General features: G+C 41.2%; 2 protein-coding genes across 2 annotated transcripts in view; both read right to left on the bottom strand.

The window, feature by feature from the left end:
• Positions 1 to 943, bottom strand: part of myom3 (myomesin 3) — a 41291-nt gene extending 40348 nt beyond the window's left edge. Inside the window, exon 1 of the mRNA XM_062962452.1 lies at positions 795 to 943. The gene's annotated coding sequence lies outside the window, so the exon portion shown is untranslated. The remainder of the gene's footprint in view (positions 1 to 794) is intronic.
• Positions 944 to 4814: 3871 nt separating this feature from the next.
• On the bottom strand, positions 4815 to 22794 carry il22ra1 (interleukin 22 receptor subunit alpha 1). Its single transcript, XM_062962476.1, has 7 exons — positions 22476 to 22794; positions 17913 to 18045; positions 15146 to 15324; positions 13647 to 13834; positions 11972 to 12107; positions 8882 to 9006; positions 4815 to 7180 (listed from the first exon to the last, which is right to left on the bottom strand). The coding sequence occupies exons 1-7, from the start codon at positions 22516 to 22518 to the stop codon at positions 6248 to 6250; spliced, it is 1737 nt and encodes a 578-aa protein (XP_062818546.1). The 5' UTR covers positions 22519 to 22794; the 3' UTR covers positions 4815 to 6247.
• Positions 22795 to 23373: the final 579 nt, after the last annotated feature.

The following is a 23373-nucleotide window of genomic DNA, read 5'->3' as shown; positions in this document are numbered from 1 at the left end:
GTAAAACTACAACTCCCAATATTTTATAGCAATGAGCCATGGGAGCTAAAAGGATACCAAACTTCACCCATTCTACAGTGCAAATGCATATTAATGGAATCCTAGGAGTTGGAGAGGCCCTTGTACAGACCTTGTAAAACTACAACTCCCAATATTCCATAGCAATGAGCCATGGGAGCTAAAAGGGTGCCAAACTTCACCCATTCTACAGTGCAGATGCACATTCATGGAATCCTAGGAGTTGGTGAGTCCCTTGTACAGACTTTGTAAAACTACAACTCCCAATATTCCATAGCAATGAGCCGTGGGAGCTAAAAGGGTGCCAAACTTCACCCATTCTACAGTGCAGATGCACATTAATGGAATCCTAGGAGTTGGTGAGGCCCTTGTACAGACTTTATAAAACTACAACTCCTAATATTCCATAGCAATGAACCATAGGAGCTAAAAGGGTGCCAAACTTCACCCATTCTACAGTGCAGATGCACATTAATGGAATCCTAGGAGTTGGTGAGGCCCTTGTACAGACTTTGTAAAACTACAACTCCCAATATTTTATAGCAATGAGCCGTGGGAGCTAAAAGGGTGCCAAACTTCACCCATTCTACAGTGCAGATGCACATTAATGGAATCCTAGGAGTTGGTGAGGACCTTGTACAGACCTTGTAAAACTACAACTCCCAATATTCCATAGCAATGAGCCATGGGAGCTAAAAGGGTGCCAAACCGCACTCATTCCACAGTGTAGATGCACCTAAAGAAAGGCAGAAGTTTGGAAGGAGAGCATGTCTTACCTTGGATTCAAAAGGAGCAAATCTCCCGGCTGTAATGGCAATTCCAAAGGCAGGGAAAGGCAATGGTGCTGGTTCCGAGGAATGATCCACGGACAAAAGAGCGATGGTGTTGCCGTTCCCTTTCCGTGGCATCAAGGATGACAGTCTCCCCGCAAGAATGTGCCCAAGGATCAACTGCCCACCCTTCGCGGCCTGAAATATCGCATTATCTCATGTCACTTCAACGACAATGGAGAGGACCATCCGGGAGTTACGGTCCACAAACAGCTCTCTGCCCAGACAACCAAGATCATTTTTCCAAGGCCTGGGAGTATTTATGTCCATTGTCGGACCAGAAATAAGAAAGTGGAATGAGCATTGCCCCTTCCCGAAACCTTCCAACAAAGTGAATGTTTCTACTTTCCTATTCCTAACTTTGAATGTGGGTTGCTGTGAGTTTTCTGTGCTGTTATGTTCCAGAAGCATTCCTTCCTGACGTTTTGCCCATATCTATGGCAGGGGTTGTGAGGCCTGTTGGAAACCAGGCAAGTGGGGTTTATATATCTGTGGAATAATGTCCGGGGGGGAGAAAGAACTTGTATGTTTGAAACAAGTGTGAATGTTGCAATTGGCCACCTTGATTAGCATTGAAGAACCTTTCAGGTTCAAGGTCTGGCTGCTTCCTGCCTGGGATAATCCTCTGTTGGGAAGTGTTAGCTGGTCCTGATTTATTCATGTCTGTTTTCAGAGTTTTTCTTTAATTACTGTCTTGATTTTAGATTTTTTTAAAAATACTGGTAGCCAGATTTTGTTCAGAACTGACTCCTTGTCTTTGCTGGCATCCCACAGGCGATCTTTTTGCACATTGCCAGCTGGAAGGAACGCAGCAGTGGCCTTTTCGGACCGTCGGAATGGCATCAGCTGGCATGGGATCCCCCGGCGACGGCTCCGGAAAACATTCGGCATCAAGGGCTTGGAAGGCAGCCCTTGGCACCGTCCCCAGCCCTCCCTGTCATTTCACAGAAAGAGCAAACGAAACAGATGGCCAGCCCTTGAACAATTGCTTTGCGTGTATGTGTAAGTGTGTATGCGGCATGGAGGCAGGGTATAGCAACTGTCAGGGCTGTATGACCATGTTCCAGAAGCATTCTCTCCTGACGTTTCACCGACATCTATGGTAGTGGTTGTAAGGTCTTTTGGAAACTAAGCAAAATAATAATAATAAAAATAATAATAAAACTTTATTTATATACCGCCCTATCTCCCGGATGGGACTCAGGGCGGTTTACAGTCATAAAAGCAACACAAACATTACATAACAACATAATACAAAAGTGGGGTTTATATATCTGTGGAATAATGTCCAGGGTGGGAGAAAGAACTCCCAAGTGTGAATGTTGCAATTGGTCACCTTGATGATGATGATGATGATGATGATGATGATGATGATTATTATTATTATTATTGTTAACTTCATTTCTATCCTGCTCTTCTCACCCCGCAGGGGACTCAGAGCGGCTTACAACATACATTTAGGAAAAAATTTAATGCCTCATTATACAAAGCAAATAAAACATAACAAAATCAATAGAAACAACCAACATATAAATACAATTAAAAACCATTAACATTAAGATATTAAAACATAAAACAGCATCTAGATACACCCTACTAGCCCCTAGCCCCACTGCCCCAGCTAGCCCCCCCCCCCATGATCTTGAGGTCTTCTTTGAGGCTCCCTTGGATGGTGCTGGGCCTTTAAGCTTCAGAGCCTGGCTGCTTCCTGCCTGGGGGGAAAAACTCTAAAAACAGGGGAGTAAATAAAGAACAACACTCAGAAAATAGGCACAAATTCCAGGCACGAAACAATCAGGGCCAGCTAGCACCTCCCAGCAAAGGATTCCCTCAGGCAGGAAGTTGCCAGGCTTCAAAGCTTCAAGGCTATTCAGTGCTAATCGGGGTGGCTTCAAAGCCTGGCTGCTTACTGCCTGGGGGGAAAAAAACCTCTAAAATCAGGGAAGTAAATAAAGAACAACACTCAGAAAACAGGCATGAATTCCAGGCACGAAACAATCAGGGCCAGCTAGCATCTCCCAGCAAAGGATTCCTCCAGGCAGGAAGGCTGTCAGGCTTCAAAGCTGCAAGGCTATTCAATGCTAATCAAGGTGGCCAATGGCAACATTCACACATGTTTCAAATATGTTCTTTCTCCCACCCTGGACATTCCACGGATATATAAACCCCACTTTTGCCTAGTTTCCAACAGACCTCACAACCTCAGAGGATGCCTGCTATAGATGTGGGCAAAACTTCAGGAGAGAATGCTTCTGGAACATGACCATACATCTCGGAAAACTCACAGCAACCCAAAACCGATTTGATGAATCTATTCCATTTGAGTTAGGAGTAGGATTTTAACCTTGCGATACGACCCCCATAATTTCACAGCCTTTCAGGGGATTCTGGGTTATTGTTTCATTCACCTGAAATTAATTTTTTCCAATTAATTTTTTTTCTATCAGGGAACAAAGGCGTTTTCATTCCAACCGGACTTTATCTCCAATTTCGTGTGAGTACCATGCTTTCATTTCTTAAACAAACGGCTGCTGCAGATGATTTAATGGAAGGCTTACCACATTGTTATTATCATTATTATTAGTTTTATTACTCCTAGCTCCCTTGAGCACCGTATGGTGGAAATTATAGGTTACATATTATGGGCTAAATACACATTTAACCAGCGGATAACAAATAAAGCTTGTTCGCCGTTCTTCCTCAGATCTCTAATAGGTGAGGCAGATGGCTATTGACTTCTCCTTTTTAATGAAAGCTCTGTTTAATATAATGAAAAAGGAAGTTAATGGGAAGGAAAACATTGCAGGACACCTCCGCATCTTGCCAGAGCATGTTTTATGGTTCTGGGATTATCTGAAATCTGCTGCGAACGTCATGAAATATTCCCCGCGAAGCATTAGTCAGGGATTGTACGAATGGCGAGGTGCAGGAATCTGGCTCTGCCTTTTGCAAACTCAAAAGGAAACTTTGCACAAGGCTTGGAGCAAAGCCATTCCCATAAAACTCTCAATCTCAAGAAGGAAGGATTCCTGTCACGAAATCCTCCTTAGCATTAAACGTGTCCAAATATTCTGGTTGAACAGAACAGAATGGAAAAGAATAGAGTTGGAAGAGAACACCAAGGGCCATCCAGTCCAACCCCTTCTGCCAGGCAGGAAGAGTCAATCCAAGCCCTCCCGACAGATGGCCATTCAGCTTCTGTTCCAAAACCTCCGCATAGGGAAGGGGCCTCCAAGGGCCATCCAGTCTGACACCTTTCTGCCAGGCAGGAATAATAATAATAATAATAATAATAATAATAATAATAATAATAATAATAACAACCATATCCTCAGCTGTTGTAAGAAAATTGCACAGACAGACTACAAACAGAGGCACAACCATGTGGCCCAAATGATCCATTGGAACTTATGCCTCAAGTACCACCTCCCAGCAGCAAAGAACTGGTGGGATCACAAACCTGCAAAAGTATTGGAAAATGAGCACGCAAAGATACTGTGGGACTTCCGAATCCAGACTGACAAAGTTCTGGAACACAACACACCAGACATCACAGTTGTGGAAAAGAAAAAGGTTTGGATTATTGATGTCACCATCCCAGGTGACAGTCACATTGACGAAAAACAACAGGAAAAACTCAGCCGCTATCAGGACCTCAAGATTGAACTGCAAAGGCTCTGGAATAAACCAGTGCAGGTGGTCCCGGTGGTGATGGGCACATTGGGTGCCGTGCCAAAAGATCTCAGCCGGCATTTGGAAACAATAGACATTGACAAAATTACGATCTGCCAACTGCAAAAGGCCACCCTACTAGGATCTGCATCATCATCCAAGAATACATCACACAGTCCTAGACACTTGGGAAGTATTCGACTTGTGATTTTGTGATACGAAATCCAGCATATCTATCTTGTTTGCTGTGTCATAATAAAATAATAATAATAATAATAATAATAATAATAATAATAATAATAATAATACAATTTATTTATATTCTGCCCTTCTCCCCAAAGGGACTCAGAGCAGATTACAGTATATATAAAGCAGACAAAGGCAAACATTCAATGTCCTATTTACAAACACATACAGTGAGACAGACAACACAGGCAAAGGCAAAGGCTTCTCCTTTCATTTCCGGCTTTGGATGAGGTGCTCTTCTCCATTTTCAAGTCAAGAGCCTGCTTTGTTTACTCCTGGTTGTGTGGCTGGCGTGATTGCTTGGAGTGTCTTTTTTTTTGTCTTTTCCCGCCAAAGCGGTACCTATTTATCTACTCACATTTGCATGTTTTCAAACAGCCAGGTTGGCAGGAACTAGGGCTAACAGTGGTGATGAAGGTGTATTGGCAAAATATAATACTTGCATTGGAAACTATATATTGAATGTAATCATATTAAAAATAAGAAAAGGAAAAATGTAATCACAAGCAGAATTGTGTGCATATAGCCCCAAAATACACTCTGCTCAGCAAATAACTGTCTCCCCATAAGCAGGATCAAAGTTCACCCTAAGTGCCAGAGACATATGTCAAGTGTCAACAAGAATAGATAAGCTAATGGACAAAAGACAAATTAAGGCTTTTGGGATGTCAAGATATGACCTGGTGTCGTGTAGGAGTGCTAATGGCTCCCTAAAAGCTAAGATAGGGGGGAATTCCTTAATTAATGTGAACCCCTGAGAGCCTAGATAGGAAATTCCTTAGATAAGGCCTAATGGAGGGTCAGAGGTCTTGAAAAAGCCTATATTTTAGGAAAATGCAAAAGTAACTTTTAGTAAAGTGCAAAGTAAGACTTTTTTGACACTAATTGGTGATGGATAATGCCTAGATGACGTAGGAAAAGGGTATATAAAAACTTGTGTTTCTTTGTTCCGTACCTTCACTTTCCTGATTACAGGAGAAGGTCCTTTTTCTTATTGCTTATTCTCTCTGGCCACTGAGAATAAAACATCTTTTTTCTACAGCCACCGGAACTCTCTTTGTCTCATTACCTCAAACCTTTGTCTGCCATTTCAGTGGGAGCTCACTCCGTCCCACGGATTTTAACTGTCAAACTGCCGACCTTCAGATCAGCAGTTCTGCAATTCAGCAGCACTAGGGTTTAACCCATTGCGCCACCCATGATACAATCAAAACATTCCCAGCAGATGGCCATCCAGCCTCTGCTTAAACACCTCCAGAGAAGGAGGCTCCGATGGATTCTAAAGTAGCTCTTACTATCAGGATTTTTCCCCTTTGAATATTTAGGTGGAATCTCTTTTCCTGCCATTTGTACCCATTGCTCTGTATCCGAGTCTCTAGAGCAGCAGAGAGCTATCTGGGTTTAGTATTGGCTGTGGGTTTCGTATTCTGGGTCGTCCAGCTTGGGATAGTTAATTCCTTATGAATGCAGTGCTGTGTTTCCTAATAAACGTCTTCCTCTGTCCCGTGGTCCCACTGGATTTTCAGATCCAAGTCTTTGAAGAGGCCTGCAAAGAGTCCGCTGTTTGGAGCAGTGTCCAAGGCGTCCGCAACACTAACTGATTCGGGCTCGGTTTTTGATCCCTTATTTGCACAGTCTGTTGTTTGAAGGCCAAAAGAGGACCATCGGATAGTGTTTTCGGCAAACGACTCCCAGCCGTCCCATTGCTTTGCACTGTGATTGTGAGAGAGTTGAGCTGGTAAAAATAATGGTTGAGAATACGAGACGGAATCAATACCTATGGTAGCATTTGGGACGTTCCTCGGGGTGGCCTGCAACAGGTCCATGGGTTGCTTTCTATAGCTCCCTGTCATTCCCTCTGGAAGAGAGGAACGTTGTGATGGCATCACATCTTGGTTGTCTCGTTGTGGCTCCACGTTTTCTTGCATCAATGTTGGCTCTTCATTGGCCTTGTTCATCCAGCGCTGTTCTGGATTCTGCGCTTTGTAGATCCCGTTTATGGCGTCTCCGGCACAAGAAACAGGATCCGCAGCTCTCTGTGAGCTCACCTTGTTGGCACAACTGGTGCCTTGGATGCACAATCCGTAAGTCGAAGCCGAAGGGTTGCCATCCGTCACACATATTGGGCGGTGCTTTACGGTTTGCGGCGCATAAGACGCAGGAAGGTGATCCGCTGGAGCCACAGGTTGACTTATGTCCTCGAAGAAGGGCAGCTTGGCCTGTTCCTGGTAAATCGAATTGGTCAAAGCAAATACTTTTTGGTGCTTTTCCAGCTCTGCTAAAAGATTGGGGTTCGCCTCTCTCGCCAGTTGCATCTCTGGAAGATTTCGTCCGCATTTGGAAAGATTCTGCGGGATCAGGAATTGCTCCACTTTTGGCACCAGGGGTCGGAAGTGAGAAGTGCCCTTGAAATCCTGCCGGGAAGAAAATGAATTCATTAATAAATTAATGACTATATCTTGCCTTATGCCTGACATAGGAGCCAAGGTGCTTCACATCAAAATCAGATCAAGTCTTGTTATCATTTACTATACAGCCCAAACCAATATGTCTTGTTTTTTAGGCCTGTTCCTGGAGTTACTTGCAGCACCGATTCAGAAGAATGCATTAGATCAGTGGTTCCCAATCTATGATATTATTAACTGTTATAATATTCTCATTTTACATTGTATTACTGTTTTTATCTTTTTATACTGTGAATTGTGGTTACGTTGTTGTTTATTTTGTTCAATTACATTGTTCGGGCTTTTGACCCATGTAAACCGTGCCGAGTCCCCATGGGGAGATGGTGGCGGGATATAAATAAAGTTGTTGTTGTTGTTGTTGTTGTTATTATTATTATTATTATTATTTTATTATGACACAGCAAACAAAAAAAAATAAAGTTATTATTATTATTATTATTATTATTATTATTATTATTATTATTATTATTATGACACAGCAAACAAGATAGATATGCTGGATTTCATATCACAAAATCACAAGTCGAACTCTTCCCAAGTGTCTAGGACTGTGTGATGTACTTTCGGATGATACGTGCAGATCCCAGTAGGGTGGCCTTTTGCAGTTGGCAGATCGTGATTTTGTCAATGTCTATTGTTTCCAAATGCCGGCTGAGATCTTTTGGCACGGCACCCAACCAACATTTGGAAATTTATTATTATTATTATTATTGGAGACTAGTGGTCTCCAAGAACTAAAATATGGTCCTCGGCCTCACCGTTACTACATAGTTGCAGCGAGATCTAAGGCAATGGGGATGTTGGGAGGGGAAAAGTTGACTACCCACAAAAGGCGCGACAACAAGCCTCCTGACTCCTGCTTCTCCTCCTCCTCTCTCCCCCTGAGCGGAGCCGTTCCATGTGATGTCTGGATGTCTTTGTTTTTAGGCCTGAGGTAGTCTATCTAATGCAGTCCCCGGCCTTTTTTTTGACCAGGGACCACATTGACTACGGACCACTATCCAACATTAGTGCCAAAATGGTTACGAATCAGTTTTTGGTCAACTTTAGATTCAGTTTGGTTATTTGGGATGCTGATTCAGAAAATTGCATTAGATAGACCACATCAGCTCTAGATTATCAAATCTGTGGGCGAAAAGATGGCAACTACTGGATGGCATATGTCCTGTATCAGAAACGAGAGCTGATGTGGTTTATCCAGTGCAGTTTTCTGAATCAGCACCCCAAATAACCAAACCGAATCTAAAGTTGACCAAATTGATTTGTAACCCTTTTGGCACTAATGTTGGAGAGTGGTCCCTGGCCAAAGTGGTCCCTGGTCAAAAAAAGGTTGGGAACTGCATTAGATGGACGACATCATCTCTAGTTTCTTAGATATGGTTATTATAGTTGTCTATGGGCAAGTAGATGACAACTGGTAGATGCCATATGTACTATATCTCAAAAACTAGAGTCGGTTGGGGAAAATAATCCCCTTTCCTACGATAGGATAGAATAATCCTTTCCCTATTTGATACTGTACCAACATTCCCAGGAAAACAACAGTCACATAAACAATTGCAAGGATTTTCTTTGCTTCTTTGTTACTGTTAAACTATTATATTAAACTATTGCAACTACAATTCCTGGGAGTACAATAGGAGTACTTACTAAAGCTGTCGGCTGCTCCAAAGTGTACCGTTTGATGTACTTGTCAACCAAGTAGTACATGGTTCCAAAGCTCAACGCGATCATAAAAAGGATCACCACAAACAAATACGGCATCCAGGTGCGGTCTGCAAAGAGGAAAGAGGCCATCAGTGGTCATACTTGGGAACACCGCATTAATTCTATGGTAGCCTGTGTTGGAATTAGGAAACCAATTTGGCTGCATGCACACAACGGGTGTGTTTGGACGTCGCAACAAGTCAGAACTCCAAATAATTCCGGCGTGTTACGAACGTGCCAAAGCGTGGGCGCATCCTATCATTCCTTCCCCGATGGAAATGGGAGCAGCTCAAGAATTTAGAAGGCATGCAGAATTGACAGATGGCAAAACAGATAAACTACTTTAGCTGCTCCTTCTCAGAGAAACAAACAAACGTTGCGAGCAGTGCTATCTTTCACTGCGTTCAGTGCAAAACGGAACAATTGGGTCCAAACTTGGCTCTAGTTTTCATGTTGGTACCATCAGATAAGAGCTCCCAGTGGTACAGCGGATTAAACCGCTGAACTTGCAAACCAAAAGGTTCAAATTCGGGGAGCAGAGTGAGCTCCTGCTGTTAGCCCCAGCTTCTGCCAACCTAGCAGTTCAAAAGCATGCAATTGTAAAAGGCGAAAGATTTATACTAATCTGAAGAGAAACCAGAGTATACTGTGGATGCTGAAGCTAATGGACATCAAAAACATGGATGTATTAACACAAAAAATATCACAGAGCATCTCGTCAAGACAGTGGACTGATTGGAACAAACTGAGACAATATTTATCAAGAAGTGACATAGAACTTTTGCGATTTCTGTTCACAGAAATTCTTAGACTTCAGGTTAGACTTCAAGGCCCCATGTAAGCCGCCCCGAGGTATAATGGGGCGGGGTATAAAAATAAAGTTATTATTATTATTATTATTATTATTATTATTATTATTATTATTATTATATATGGTGACCTGCCGAAAATATTAAATGTAAAAGGTTGATTGACAAGGCAATACAGAGGAGCTGGAAGTGGATATAGGGTTTTGCTTTTTTTTTGTTTTTTTATTTTTTTCTGGGTTTTTTTTCTTTTTTTTCTTTTTTCTTTTTTTTCTTCTCTTCTCTTTTGTTTTGTCTATTTTTCCAACATGCTTCTTTTGTATTTTATGTACATGTTAAAATCATAAATATTAAATATTAAATGTAAAAGGTTGATTGACAAGGCAATACAGAGGAGCTGGAAGTGGATATAGGGTTTTGCTTTTTTTTTTTGTTTTTTTATTTTTTTCTGGTTTTTTTTTCTTTTTTTCTTTTTTCTTTTTTTTTCTTCTCTTCTCTTTTGTTTTGTCTATTTTTCCAACATGCTTCTTTCGTATTTTATGTACATGTTAAAATCATAAATAAAATATTTAATAAATAAATAAATAAAATAGAATTTTTTTTAAAAAAAAGCATGCAATTGTGAGTAGATCAATAGGTACTGCTCCAGCGGGAAGGTAACAGCACTCCATGTAATCATACCAGCCACATGACCTAGGAGGTGTCTAAGGAAAACGCTGGCTCTTCGGCTTAGAAATGGATATGAACACTAACTCCTAGAGTCGGACACAACTAGACTTGATATCAGGGGAAAACGTTTACCTTTACCTTACTTCAGATAACACACCAAGGTGTATGACTTTGGGTGTATCCACACTGTAGAATTAATGTGGATTGATACCACTTGAATTATATGGCGCAATACTATGGAATCCTGGATGTTGTAGTTTGGTAAAGCACTTTCAGTCTTTGAAAGAAAAGTTGAAAAGTAGAACTACAGCTCCCAGGACCGCAGAGCATTGAGCCAAGGCAGTGAAAGGGCTCGGGCTGTGGTGCAGGCTGGAGAGCAGCTGCAATGAATCACTGCAATGAATCACTCTGACCAGGAGGTCATGAGTTCGAGGCCCGCTCGGAGCCTATGTTTGTCTTGTCTTTGTTCTATGTTAAAAGGCATTGAATGTTTGCCTATATGTGTAATGTGATCCGCCCTGAGTCCCCTTCGGGGTGAGAAGGGCGGAATATAAATGCTGTAAATAAAAAAAAGTGGCATCAAACTGCATTAAGTGTACAGTGTAGATGCGCTCCGGGTGATTATACATCTTGATTTGAATGGCATATTGGACAGATAAACAGGCAGATAGAATGAAAACTGGTTAAATTAAGTTAGTTAGATCGGAAGTACAGTAGAGTCTCACTTATCCAACACTCGCTTATCCAACGTTCTGGATTATCCAACGCATTTTTGTAGTCAATGTTTTCAATACATCGTGATATTTTGGTGCTAAATTCGTAAATGCAGTAATTACTACATAGCATTACTGCGTATTGAACTACTTTTTCTGCCAAATATGTTGTATAACCTGATGTTTTGGTGCTTAATTTGTAAAATCATAACCTAATTTGATGTTTAATAGGCTTTTCCTTAATGCCTCCTTATTAACCAACATATTCGCTTATCCAACATTCTGCCGGCCCGTTTATGTTGGATAAGTGAGACTCTACTCTAGTTGAATGGGAAAATTAACCCGGTGAACAAGAGGAACGAAAATGGGACTCTTCTTGGGATATTATCTAAACTTTTTAACAGCCTTGGAAGTTTATTATTTACTAGCAAGTTATGGAAGCAGAGATAATTCCTTTGGCTTCAGTTTGCACATTGCTCCTTTCGACCTTGTGCCAGGTTTCGATTCGCTGGTAGAAGGTTTTGCTTTGTTTTCCATCCAACTTATACTATTTGAGAGGCAGGTAAGTCCTTGAAGAATAATATCACCTGTTGATGTCGTCAATGGTTACTGTATTTGCATGTGGAGCTTCAGATCTCAACTTGTGAGATTGCATTGCATTTCTGCACTACATCTCTAAATACATGTGGGCAAACCTGCAGGTTTTTGCATCGCAGCAGCGAACGCCCACTTGGGAAAATACCTCTGCACAAACACCTATGTACTACAGCTTCCTCATCCCCAGATGAATCCAAAGGAAACTTGCAAAACTTATAATCAGATCAGAAAGACAGGCAGCCCTTCACCTGGTAAAGTCCTCACTCGAAAGTGAAAGGGCTCGCTGGTTTTCTTGGACGTTTTGATGCGGATTTCTCCATTGTATTCGGTGTCTGCTTCCAAATCCGTGAGTTCAAATTCACCGACTTTTACAGTCTTGACCCACTGTAAAAAGAGAACGACAAAGGAGTGATGCAATGATGCAAATATCCAGATCTTTGGGATTCAGAAACTGGATTATATGGCAGTGCAGACGCAAGTGAGAATAATGCAATTGGCCACCTTGATCAGCATTGAATAGCCTTGCAACGTCAAAGCCTAACTGCAATGATGCAAGTATCCAGATCTCTGCGATTCAGAAGCTATATGGCAGTGTAGGTGCAAGTGGGAATAATGCAATTTTCCACCTTGATTAGCATTGAAGAGCCTTGCAGTGTCAAAGCCTGACTGCAATGATGCAAGTATCCAGCTCTGGGATTCACAAACTGGATTATATGGCAGTGTAGATGCAAGTGAAAATAATGCAATTTTCCACCTTGATTAGCATTGAACAGCCTTGCAACGCCAAAGCCTGACTGCAATGATGCAATGATGCAAGTATCCAGATATTTGGGATTCAGAAACTGGATTATATGGCAGTGTAGATGCAAGCAGGAATAATGCAATTGGCCACCTTGATTAGCATTGAACAGCCTTGCAATGTCAAAGCCTGACTGCAGTGATGCGATGATGCAAGTATCCAGATCTTTGGAATTCAGAAACTGGATTATATGGCAGTGTAGATGCAAATGGGAATAATGCAATTGGCTACCTTGATTAGCATTGAATAGCCATGCAACGTCAAAGCCTGACTGCAATGATGCAAGTATCCAGATCTTTGGGATTCCGAAACTAGATTATATGGCAGTGTAGATGCAAGTGAAAATAATGCAATTTTCCACCTTGATTAGCATTGAACAGCCTTGCAACGCCAAAGCCTGACTGCAATGATGCAATGATGCAAGTACTGTATCCAGATCTCTGGGATTCAGGAACTGGATTATATGGCAGTGTAGACGCAAGTGAAAATAATGCAATTAGCCACCTTGATTAGCATTGAACAGCCTTGCAATGTCAAAGCCTGACTGCAATGATGCAATGATGCAAGTACAGTAGAGTCTCACTTATCCAACATTTTGGATTATCCAACGCATTTTTGTAGTCAATGTTTTCAATACATTGTGATATTTTGGTGCTAAAGCCTGACTGCAATTATGCAATTATGCAAGTATGCAGATATTTGGGATTCAGAAGCTGGATCATATGGCAGTGCAGATAGAGCCCCCACTTATCACATGCAAGTGGGAATAATGCAATTGGCCACCTTGATTAGCATTGAATAGCCTTGCATTGTCAAAGCCTGACTGCAATGATGCAAGTATCCAGACCTTTGGGATTCAGACACTGGATTATATAGCAGAGTAGATGGGGCCCCCAAGTATCAGAGGCAAGTGGGAATAATGCACTTGTATTATATTATATTGTAACCTCCAGTGGGAACGTGTTATAGAGTCATTCATAGAAAATGCTTAGAAGGGACAATTATTTTGGATGCAGGTAGGTGAAACAGTGAGAATGGTGTGATGGAAGCACTCTTGAATGAACCACAATTGGAGAGATAGAATAGCCCAAACTGCCATTCCCTTGACCCCATTTCCATCTTACCTTCTGCTGTGTCTTTGGGGAGAAGACTATTATTTCATACTCGACGCTGGTGCCAATCTTACTGAAGATCTTTACCACGGTCAAGGTCTGGTTGTCTCCATCCCTCAGAGGGCTCATTGGTGGCTGGATGAAGAACTGGATGGACTGGGTGCTGGGGATGCACTTCACCTCTGGCTTCCCAATATTCGCTGAAGGGAGGAAGACGGAGGAGAAAGAAATGAGGGATTTTTCTTTAAAGGGCTGAAGATCAATGCTGTGTTTTGGTTTTGCTTCTTAAGCCATGTGTTAGGCCTTAAATGGCCTATAAGGTGTAAAAGTACGGTGCAATTGTCCTAGCTGTTCTGGCCACAGCCAGCTTGGCAAATGGTCACCAATTCTGGGAGCTGAAGTCCAAAACCAAAGTTTGGAAAACAAGACCAAGTGTCATACCCCAGCCACCTTTGGCTTCTGAACCTGATCCAGAAATGAACTTTAACTAGGATGAAGCTTATTCTGACTTTTTACCTAGTCCACAGAGCTCTTTTCAATTACAGCTGCCGGCTGTTGAGAGCTCGAGTGATTCCTTAATTGGGAAAGAAAGTGAAAATATTACTCCCATGGCTGAACCAGATGTTCTTAGTTCCCCAGAGAATGTGTCCTTCAACAGAAGGGAGTTTCTGCATCGCCAGAGATCTGAAAAACAAGGCTCCGCAGGAGTAACCGTTTGGCATCTCGAGGGGATAATAGATAGAAGGTTTTCCCTTGAGAAACTTTAGGGAGTTTGGCTTTCCTTGGTTATGATCAATTTGGGTTCCATAAAAGTGTTTTACACCGTGGACACTTTGCGGTGTCAATGTTGCTATTTCCTGAGAAAGGTTCACCAACTCTAGCTCCTGCTTCTTCCAAGCCAAGTTTCCAGATCTTGGCGGCCAAGCCGAGCCGCAACTCCTGAGAGTAAGTCTACTTTCTTGCCTTGTTCCTGAACCAAGTTTTGCCTCAGCTTCATCACGTTCCTGCTTTGATATCAAGAACTTTCTAGTGACTTTGGACTTTGTTATTCAGTCTTGCTTCCTTGTTGTTCCCCGCTCAAGAACTTTCCAACAGTTTTGAGCGTGTTTCGGTTTCTGGACTTTGGACAATAATATTGGACATTTCCCTTCAATTCTTTGGACTAATTCATACCTTTTCATAAAGGACTATTATATGCTCAACCTTTCCACCTATTCATTCCTGAATTTATAATTGTTTTAATAAAGATATTATATGATTATTGGTCTCTGTCTGGTTTCCCAGTGCTCACGCTGCCTTGAGGTGCAACACCAAGTTTGGAAAACACTGCTGTAGAGTGGTTTGATCCTCCAGATGTTTTGTGTGTCAACTCCCAAAATTCATGAACATTGACTATAGCTAGAGGACCAAAGTTTAGGAACCATTGCCTTGGAGGATATTATGGGGCAGTTTTATATCGCCAGGTCCCACCAAATAACTCTTGCAGGCCACCCATGGTCCACGGCACTTACTGTCCATCCCGGGGTGAAACCTTGGGGACATGGCCCAGTTGGAGGTGCAACAATCGGGGACGTGGGCCCGCACTTGGGCGTAGAAGCGCTCGGAGAAGTTCTCCGTCTCGTGGGTGAGGTCGCAGAAGAGCCGGGTGACGTTCTGGCATTCGCTTTTTTCCTGCCATGGCTCCCCGTACCTAAAACGAGAGACAAAGCCAGCTTCTTATAAAATGCCTCTTGTGTTGTATGAGGGCAGATCAGGAATATGATGGCTGAAAAGGACTTTATCGCACAAGGCAGGCAAATTGGCATTGCAGTTGGGTTTCAAGAGTATGTGGAAGTTTGGAATGGAAAACCAGTGTCATTGTGGAGAGAGGTGTGATATTGTCAGTGCTCAACATGAATGAGCTAATGTGACTATCGCAGAATAGTGGCTTGGTGTGATAAAGTCCTCAATGTACGGTAATTCATTTGTGTTGCAGCGGTGAACCAGAGGAATTGCGCTATTTGAGACGGGCTAATCAAAGTTGCGATATCAAAGGTGCTCAACACAAAATGTATCAATTCTCTATATTAATGAGAATATAGCAGAACAGCAGCTTGGTGTGAGCACTCCCCCCCCCCCCCCCAAGGTCTAACGGCCATTCTGGAGCAGAATGAAGAAGGCGGGGCCAGGAAGACATCTTTCCACCATGTCTCCTGTATCAATTTAATGATATAATGATATACAATAATATTATACTATACTAATATTATAATATATTGTATATACATGTAATATTAATAATATTATGATGTATTACAATGTAATAATAATTATAATTCACTATTATAATTGTATATTTATATTACATGCAATATTTCTAATAATATTCCAATATAGTTGTATAATATAATATATTGTATGTATATATACAGTAGAGTCTCACTTATCCAACATTCACTTATCCAACGTTCTGGATTATCCAACGCATTTTTGTAGTCAATGTTTTCAATATATCGTGATATTTTGGTGCGAAATTCGTAAATACAGTAATTACTATGTAGCATTACTGCATATTGAATTATTTTTTCTGCCAAATTTGTTGTATGACGTGATGTTTTGGTGCTTAATTTGTAAAATCATAACCTAATTTGATGTTTAATAGGCTTCTCCTTACTCTCTCCTTATTATCCAACATATTCGCTTATCCAACGTTCTGCCGGCCCGTTTATGTTGGATAAGTGAGACTCTACTGTACTTGTAAACCGCCCTGAGTCCCCTTCGGGGTGAGAAGGGCGGTATATAAATGTCGCAAATACATAAATAAATAAATAAATAAAGTCCTCTATGCCTTTCATTTGCATTGCAAGGAAGTGTGATAGCAATGTGCTCAATGCACAATGTATCCATTCTCTATCCCAGGGCTCCTCAAACTCTTTAAGTGGAGGGCCGATTCACAGTCCCTGAGACTGTTGGGGGGTTGGACTATGATGAAATAGTAAAAAAAATAGGATTGTTTTTGTGTGCCTTCAAGTCATTTCAGACTTAGGTCAACCCTAATATAAGATCTGTTTTTGCAGGGGATTGGACTGGATGGCCCGTGAGGTCTCTTCCAACTCAACGATTCTATGATTCTATGATTCTAAGACCATAGGTAAACAAAGAGACCTCCAAAGACCACCTAGATGGTCTCATAAGACCATAGGTAAGGAAAGGGACCCTCAATGGACACCTAGACGGTCTCATAGGACCATAGGTAAGGAAAGTGACCTCCAAAAGCCATCTAGATGGTCTCATAAGGCCGTAGCTAAGCAAAGAGACCTTCAAAGACCATCTAGATGATCTCATAAGACCATTGGTAAGGAAAGGGACCCTGAAAGGCCATCTAGATGATCTCATCAGGCCATCAGAAGACCATAGTTAAGGAAAGGGACCCTCAAAGACCATCTAGATGGTTTCATAAGACTATAGGTAAGGAAAGGGGCCCCCAAAGGCCATCTAGATAATCTCATAAAACCATAGGTAAGGAAAGGGACGTTCAAAGGCCATCTAGACAGTCTCATAGGACCATAGGTAAGGAAAGTGACCTCCAAAAGCCATCTAGATGGTCTCATAAGGCCATAGCTAAGCAAAGAGATCTTCAAAGACCATCTAGATGATCTCATAAGACCATTGGTAAGGAAAGGGACCCTGAAAGGCCATCTAGATGATCTCATCAGGCCATCAGAAGACCATAGTTAAGGAAAGGGATCCTCAAAGACCATCTAGATGGTTTCATAAGACTATAGGTAAGGAAAGGGGCCCCCAAAGGCCATCTAGATAATCTCATAAAACCATAGGTAAGGAAAGGGACATTCAAAGGCCATCTAGACAGTCTCATAGGACCATAGGTAAGGAAAGTGACCTCCAAAAGCCATCTAGATGGTCTCATAAGGCCATAGCTAAGCAAAGAGATCTTCAAAGACCATCTAGATGATCTCATAAGGCCATAAGTAAGCAAAGAGACCTCCAAAGACCAAGTAGACTTAGGTCAACCCTAAGTCTAAAGTTTAGGACAGGGGCCAGGTCAATGACAGGGGCCAGGTTTGGGGACCCCTGCTCTATCCTAACTCAACTAATGTTGGAGCTGATGGTGGCAGAATTTTAGTCTGAACTTGAAAGAAGCGATCCTCCAAATAGGTTCAGTACCTAGGAAAGCTGCCTTAAGATCCAGACTAAATCTTGGTGCAGATTCAGGAACCAGATGAGATGGATTTCATTGCAAACTACACCGACCACCAGTGAGAAAGCCAAAGCCCTTACTTTTTATACTGTACATCATACAGCGTCCCCGGAGGGGTCTCCTCACCACCTTTCCACACGAAGATGTTTTCAAAGTTTGTGGACTTAAATGTTGCCTCCAAAATGAGCGGCGATCTCTCCGTCTGTGACGTCCCTGCAGGAACAAATGAGAAATTTGATCAGAAGTGAACTACACCTCATCACAATCCATTTCATTGGGTTTTTAAAAAATTGCCTACTCAAACCTCATGGAAGTGGGTCTTGTCTTAGGTCCAAGGACAAGAGGTTTCCCACCAGAGTGGAAATCATCTATCGGACAGATTGAAAGGCAAAAGCAAGGTTACAACAAATTATGTTATAGAACTACAATATGCCGATGATAACGTTGCCTATGCGCATTCAGAAGAAGACCTACAAGCCACTCTAAACAACTTTGCAAAAGCATACGAGTTGCTCGGCCTCTCATTGAACATCGAGAGAACCAAAGTGCACCAGCCAATCCTTCTGTAGAGAAAGGCGGGGTAGAAATAAGGTAAATAAATATACCGTATATACTCGAGTATAAGCCTAGTTTTTCAGCCCTTTTTTAAGACTGAAAAAGCCCCCCTCGGCTTATACTCGGGTAAGGGTCCTGGTTGGCTTATATTTGGGTCAGCTTATACTCGAGAATATATGGTACATTTATTATTGGTATTATTACATTTATTATTTTTCCCTATTATTGTTGCTACTATTACATTTATTTTACACTATTTTTATTATTATTAATAATAATATATTTATTATTTCACTCTGATATTATTATTATTATTATTATTATTATTATTATTATTATTATTATTATTATTTTACTCTATTTATTACCACAGTGGAGTCTTACTTATGCAAGCCTCGCTTATCCAAGCTTTTGGATTAGCCAAGCCATTTTTGTAATAATAATAATAATAATAATTTATTTATACCCCGCCACCATCTCCCCGTGGGGACTCGGGGTGGCTCACATGGGGCAGCGGCCCAAACAACATAAGGACAAAATATAAGCAACATAATACAAATCACAATATAAAAAAGATAAAATAGTAGTACAATATATCAATTAAAACAACAATACAAGATAAAAAATTGCATTTAAAACACATAAATGGTATTTATTTGTAGTCAATGTTTTCAATATATCATGATATTTTGGTGCTACATTCGTAAATACAGTAATTACTACATAGCATTACTGCGTATTGAACTACTTTTTCTGTCAAATTTGTTGTATAACATGATGTTTTGGTGCTTAATTTGTAAAATCATAACCTAATTTGATGTTTAATAGGCTTTTCCTTCATCCCTCCTTATTATTCAACATATTTGCTTATCCAACATTCTACCGGCCCGTTTATGTTGGATAAGTGAGACTCTACTGTAGATATGCTGGATTTCATAATAAAAATAATAATAATAAATCTAGCATATCTATCTTGTTTGCTGTGTCATACAATATAATAATAATACAGTAGAGTCTCACTTATCCAACATAAACGGGCCAGCAGAATGTTGGATAAGCAAATATGTTGGATAATAAGGAGGCATTAAGGAAAAGCCTATCAAACATCAAATTAGGTTATGATTTTACAAATTAAGCACCAAAACATCATGTTAGACAACAAATTTGGCAGAAAAAGTAGTTCAATACACAGTAATGCTATGTAGTAATTAGTGTATTTATGAATTTAGCACCAAAATATCACGATATATTGAAAACATTGACTACAAAAATGCGTTGGATAATCCAGAATGTTGGATAAGCGAGTGTTGGATAAGTGAGACTCTACTGTAAATACATCATATTATAATAATATAATAATACATTATTATAATAGGCTTTTCCTTAATCCCTCCTTATTATCCAAGATATTCGCTTATCCAAGCTTCTGCTGGCCCGTTTAGCTTGGATAAGTGAGACTCTACTGTATATAAATAAATATATTTCAGCATGAATTCTGTCATTAGGAGTGTCAGTGAGAAAACAAACAGTTCCAAGTGCCATGGTGACCACTTGGAGAGGTGTATAGGTTTTCTGAGACAAACAAGACTTTCAAGTTTTAGGAGAGAGATCCGCCGTTGCCTTTGACCCATTGAACACTCACGGCTCTGTCCGTTGTTGCTCCACAACAGTTTGCTTATAAAAGAGAATAAAAGGCCTATAGAAACTCATGGTTCACAGAAAGGAACACGCTTCTCTGGGGTTTTCCCAGGGCTACATTGGAATGCAGCAAAGGCGGAACCTGGAGCCCAAGGTGCCAACTCCTTCCTTATGTTGCTTAAGACGTGTGACAACCAAAGACACTGAGACACATTCTGGGGTGGCAAACAGCAAAGAGTCACTTTCCTGTATCAATTTCAATCTTTCTTCCAAAAAAAAAAACCCAAAAACCGTAGAAAAGTGTCCATGGAGGTGACTGCACTGGGTGACATCGATCCTAGTGATGTTATTGGTCAATTTAGTCCATTATTGTAAACTGCAGTCCGGAAAAGTGACAATTCCAGATTCGAATCTGAGAGTGGAGTGAACACCCACTGTTAGCCCCAGCTTCTGCCAACCTAGCAGTTCGAAAACATGCAAATGCAAGTAGATCAATAGGTACTGCTCAGGCGGGAAGGTAACGGCGCTCCATGCAGTCATGCCAATGGCCACATGACCTTGGAGGTGTCTACGGACAACGCCGGCTCTTTGGCTTAGAAATGAAGATGAGCACCAACCCCCATAGTCAGACATGACTGGACTTAACGTCAGGGGAAACCTTTACCTATTATTATTATTATTATTATTATTATTATTATTATTATTATTATTATTATTTACCTTATTATTATTATTATTGACACAACGACATTGTATGACACAGCAAACAAGATAGACATGCTGGATTTCGTTTCACAAAATCACAAGTCGAACACTTCCCAAGTGTCTAGGACTGTGTGATGTATTTTTGGATGGTGCTGCAGATCCCAGTCGGGTGGCCTTTTGCAGCTGGCAGATCGTAATTTTGTCAATGTCTATTGTTTACAAATGCCGGCTGAGATCTTTTGGCATGGCACCCAATGTGCCGATCACCACCGGGACCACCTGCACTGGTTTCTGCCAGAGTCTTTGAAGTTCAGTCTTGAGGTCCTGATAGCGGCTGAGTTTTTCCTGTTGTTTTTCGTCAATGTGGCTGACACCTGGGATGGCAACATCAATGATCCAAACCTTTTTCTTTTCCACAACTGTGATGTCTGGTGTGTTGTGTTCCAGAACTTTGTTGTTGTTGTTATTATTATTATTATTATTATTATTATTATTATTATTATTATTATTATTATTATTATTATTATATGGAGCCCCCGGGGGCACAGTGGATTAAAACCTTGTGACTTGAAGGTTGGGTTGCTGACCTGAAGGGTTATTTATTTCGTGTCAAAAGCATTGGTACAGCAAATACATTTCAAATAATGGAAATAAAATAAAAAAGAAAAGAAATCACAAGCAACTAAATAGTTTTGGACCAAAAGCGGGCAACAGCAACCGCATTGTCTGTAGCTTTAAACAACTTTAAACAACAACACCTGAAGGGTGCCAGGTTAGAATCCAACCCGGGGAGAGTGCGGATGAGCTCCCTCTGTCAGCTTCAGCTCCATGCGGGGACATGAGAGAAGGATGGTAAAAACATCAAAACATCCGGGCGTCCCCTGGGCAATGTCCTTGCAGGTGGCTGATTCTTTCACACCAGAAGCAACTTGCAGTTACTCAAGTCTCTTCTGACTTCTTCTTCTTCTTCTTCTTCTTCTTCTTCTTCTTCTTCTTCTTCTTATTATTATTATTATTAGAAACACAACAAGATGAGTCCACAGCAGACACTCTGCTGGCTGTTGTATTGGATCACACGCCGGACACTTCCCAAGTGTTTAGGACTTTTATTATTATTATCATTCTTCTTCTTCTTCTTCTTCTTCTTTTTCTTCTTCTTCTTCTTCTTCTTCTCATTATTATTATTATTATTATTAGAAACACAACAAGATGAGTCCACAGCACACACTCTGCTGGCTGTTGTATTGGTTCACACGACAGACACTTCCCAAGTGTCTAGGACTTTTATTATTATTATCATTCTTCTTCTTCTTCTTCTTCTTCTTCTTCTTCTTATTATTATTATTATTAGAAACACAACAAGATGAGTCCACAGCACACACTCTGCTGGCTGTTGTATTGGATCACACGACAGACACTTCCCAAGTGTCTAGGACTTTTATTATTATTTTCATTCTTCTTCTTCTTCTTCAATTATTATTATTATTATTATTATTATTATTATTATTATTATTATTATTATTATTATTATTTTGCGAGGTCTTTTGCCTTCTCTGCCAAAAAGTGCCGTGCCTCGCCAAGCTACAAATCACGGGATGCATGGAGCCAGGGCAGTTTAAGTGTGTCAAACTATTAAGTGGTGTCAAACTATTTTCATTCCTCAGTCCACGTGCGTCGTCGAAGGCACAAAACTAAACTGAAAAAAGACTTTTTCACATTATGGAAACCGAAGGTGAGTTACTTACCCACTAGGGAACATAACACGCCAAAGATGAGAAGTTCCTTCATTGAGAGTCTGGCAGGATCAGTCTGCGAAGTGACACCTCTAATACCTAGTCCTGGATGTCTTGTTTATGGGAAGGTGCCGAATTCGAGTCCTGGTGTATGTCGGCTACTCGTTGGCTAGCATGTGGCCTCGGGTGGCACAGCAGCGCATGGGGCAGAAAGGGCACACCGGTGGGTGCGAATGCCGGCCCGCTTCCCGACGTGTGCGCCAGAGGCAAACTGTGGCACATGAGTCGAAGAGTCAGGTCTCTCCACGGCATTGTGACCCAAAGCCAAGTGCATTTCCTGATAAGGCGCTTCCTGCTTGCATTCCTCACAAGGGAGGCCAGTTTTTCTGGTCCGGTGGCTTTTTCTTCTTTTGCTTCCCCTACTTCAACTGGCAGAAGGAGAACTACACACCTTAAGCTGCGGTTGCCAAGACTTCTGCAATCCCGTTGCTCCTCTTTCAGGTGGTGGAAAGAGAAACCATTCTGAAAAAGCACTACCACGCTTTTCAGACGGCCTTCTATAGCCATTCCGTATTTGTTGTGTCCAAAAAGTCATGTATTTGTAACCACCAGATGAAATGAACTCTTGAGTTACCATTTGGAATAATAAATACAGAGGACAGGGCAAATCTCCCGTATCCAAAATGCTTGGATCAGAAGCATTTTGGATCTTTGAGGATTTTGGAATTCCTGTCTTTAGTTATAGATGTCTTGGAGATGGGACTCAGGTCTAAACGCACAATTCATTGATATTTCCTATACATTTGAAGGTTATTTGAGACAGTATTGTGCATGAAGCCAAGTTTGTGTCCACTGAAACATCAGAAAACAAAGGCATCACTATCTCAGCCACCCACAGGGAGCGTTTTGG

This window comes from Anolis carolinensis, unplaced genomic scaffold, assembly GCF_035594765.1.
Source record: "Anolis carolinensis isolate JA03-04 unplaced genomic scaffold, rAnoCar3.1.pri scaffold_10, whole genome shotgun sequence".
NCBI classification, from domain to species: Eukaryota; Metazoa; Chordata; class Lepidosauria; order Squamata; family Dactyloidae; genus Anolis; species Anolis carolinensis.
The sequence above is the reverse complement of the archived record's forward strand: the minus strand, read 5'-3'. Positions and strand labels throughout refer to the sequence as shown.